General features: G+C 40.0%; 1 protein-coding gene across 1 annotated transcript; it reads right to left on the reverse strand.

Moving 5' to 3' along the window:
* Window positions 1-831: 831 nt before the first annotated feature.
* BBA_09998 (conidial wall protein) lies at window positions 832-1,227 on the reverse strand (the record flags this gene model as incomplete). The annotated part of the gene is made up of 1 exon (XM_008605095.1): window positions 832-1,227. One exon carries the CDS (start codon window positions 1,225-1,227, stop codon window positions 832-834), a length of 396 nt encoding a protein of 131 aa, XP_008603317.1.
* Between the last annotated feature and the right edge of the window lie 251 nt (window positions 1,228-1,478).

Consider the following 1,478-nt stretch of genomic DNA (forward strand, 5'->3'; position numbering starts at 1 on the left):
ACACGTGCTAAGATAGAAGATAGTAAAACTTAGTAGAGTAGCCTGCTTGCTTATCTAGCCTGCTTACTTATTAACTACGTTAGAAGATAAAATAATAAGGTTTATAATATAAATATTTCTTCTATATCTTCTACTAGTACTTTAGCTACTATATCTATTAATAATTACTATAGATTATAAGCCTAAAAGATATAAAACTTATAGAGAAAGATCGTTTTTTAGAAAATACTATAATACTCTATAATAACTAGAAACACTATAATTCTACTTTACTAACCTTAAGTTATAAGAAAAGTAATAAATAATAAATGAATAATTGTGCTTTAGTATTTGCCGATGCTGGTAGTAGACGTTTCCGGCGACGGTGAATACGTCGGTACGTCGGTGCGGGGTAGCATTCCTTAGCCGCCACTACCATTCCAGAACTAATCAGGAGACTGCAAAGTAAACGCATCTACGGCTCACTATAGAGTAAGCCAACTCCGTTTGCGAAAGTGCGACCGAGCTGCAGCTGGCGAGCCGTTGATCTCTTGTCTTCTCATAAGCTTAGCTCTCCGTTTTCTCATCATTTACACGACAAGCTAAGTAATCTATATCAGAGGGTGAAAACATGTATAAGTGCAGAAATATTTAGAATTGGCCGGGCTTCAATAGATAGAATCAACTCTTATAATATAACTAGATAACTAAGTCTAAGTAGAGCTACTTTAATACCTTTTAGTAGTCCTTGCTCTCGTTTTAAAAGAAGAAACAATTTTGTGATTATCTTACTATTAAGTAAAATTATTATTAAATCACATTTTACACGATCTCTTGCCCTAGCCCTTAGACCTAAATACGCTGGATGTCCCAGCGGCGGGCAGGATCACCAGGATCGGGTGTCACAATCTTGACGTCTTGGTCCCACGCACCGACGACCCGGTCGTTATGATTGACAAGGCTGATGGTGCCCATGTTTGGATCGTACTGGAATTGCTGGCCATCGCCACAGTAGCCCTCCTGTGTGGCGGTAGACTCGGGTTGGAGGTTTTTGAAGGTGAGGTAGAGGTTTGAGCGCACGTTGACGAGGCGGCGGTCCTGGCAGGTCCAGCGCTGGTTGTCGTTGTTGCTCGGTTTATAGTTATAGTCAATGATAGGATTGCCGGCGTCGGGGGAAGAGTCCTTGTCGTCGAGCACGCGGCCGTTTTCGCGGTTGCGGATGATGAACTGGCCGTCGGGGAAGGACATTGTTACGGAGTTATAAAGAGTATAGTCAGATTCAGAAGAATATAGAGTATACTTTACACAACTAGGTATGTCTTACACGGGGAGTTGCTCGTACTTATATAGCTAATCTTAGAATGAGATAGATATACTAGTTACTATGTAAGAAAAATGTAAAAGTTTACTACATAGAATAACGTAGTCTATTACCTTATAGTGATATCACCTGCTGATCTACTAAATGTTATAATGAGGGGTATATACCGTTTACTACG

The sequence above is a fragment of the Beauveria bassiana genome (assembly GCF_000280675.1).
Source record: "Beauveria bassiana ARSEF 2860 unplaced genomic scaffold BBA_S00079, whole genome shotgun sequence".
Lineage (NCBI taxonomy): Eukaryota > Fungi > Ascomycota > Sordariomycetes > Hypocreales > Cordycipitaceae > Beauveria > Beauveria bassiana.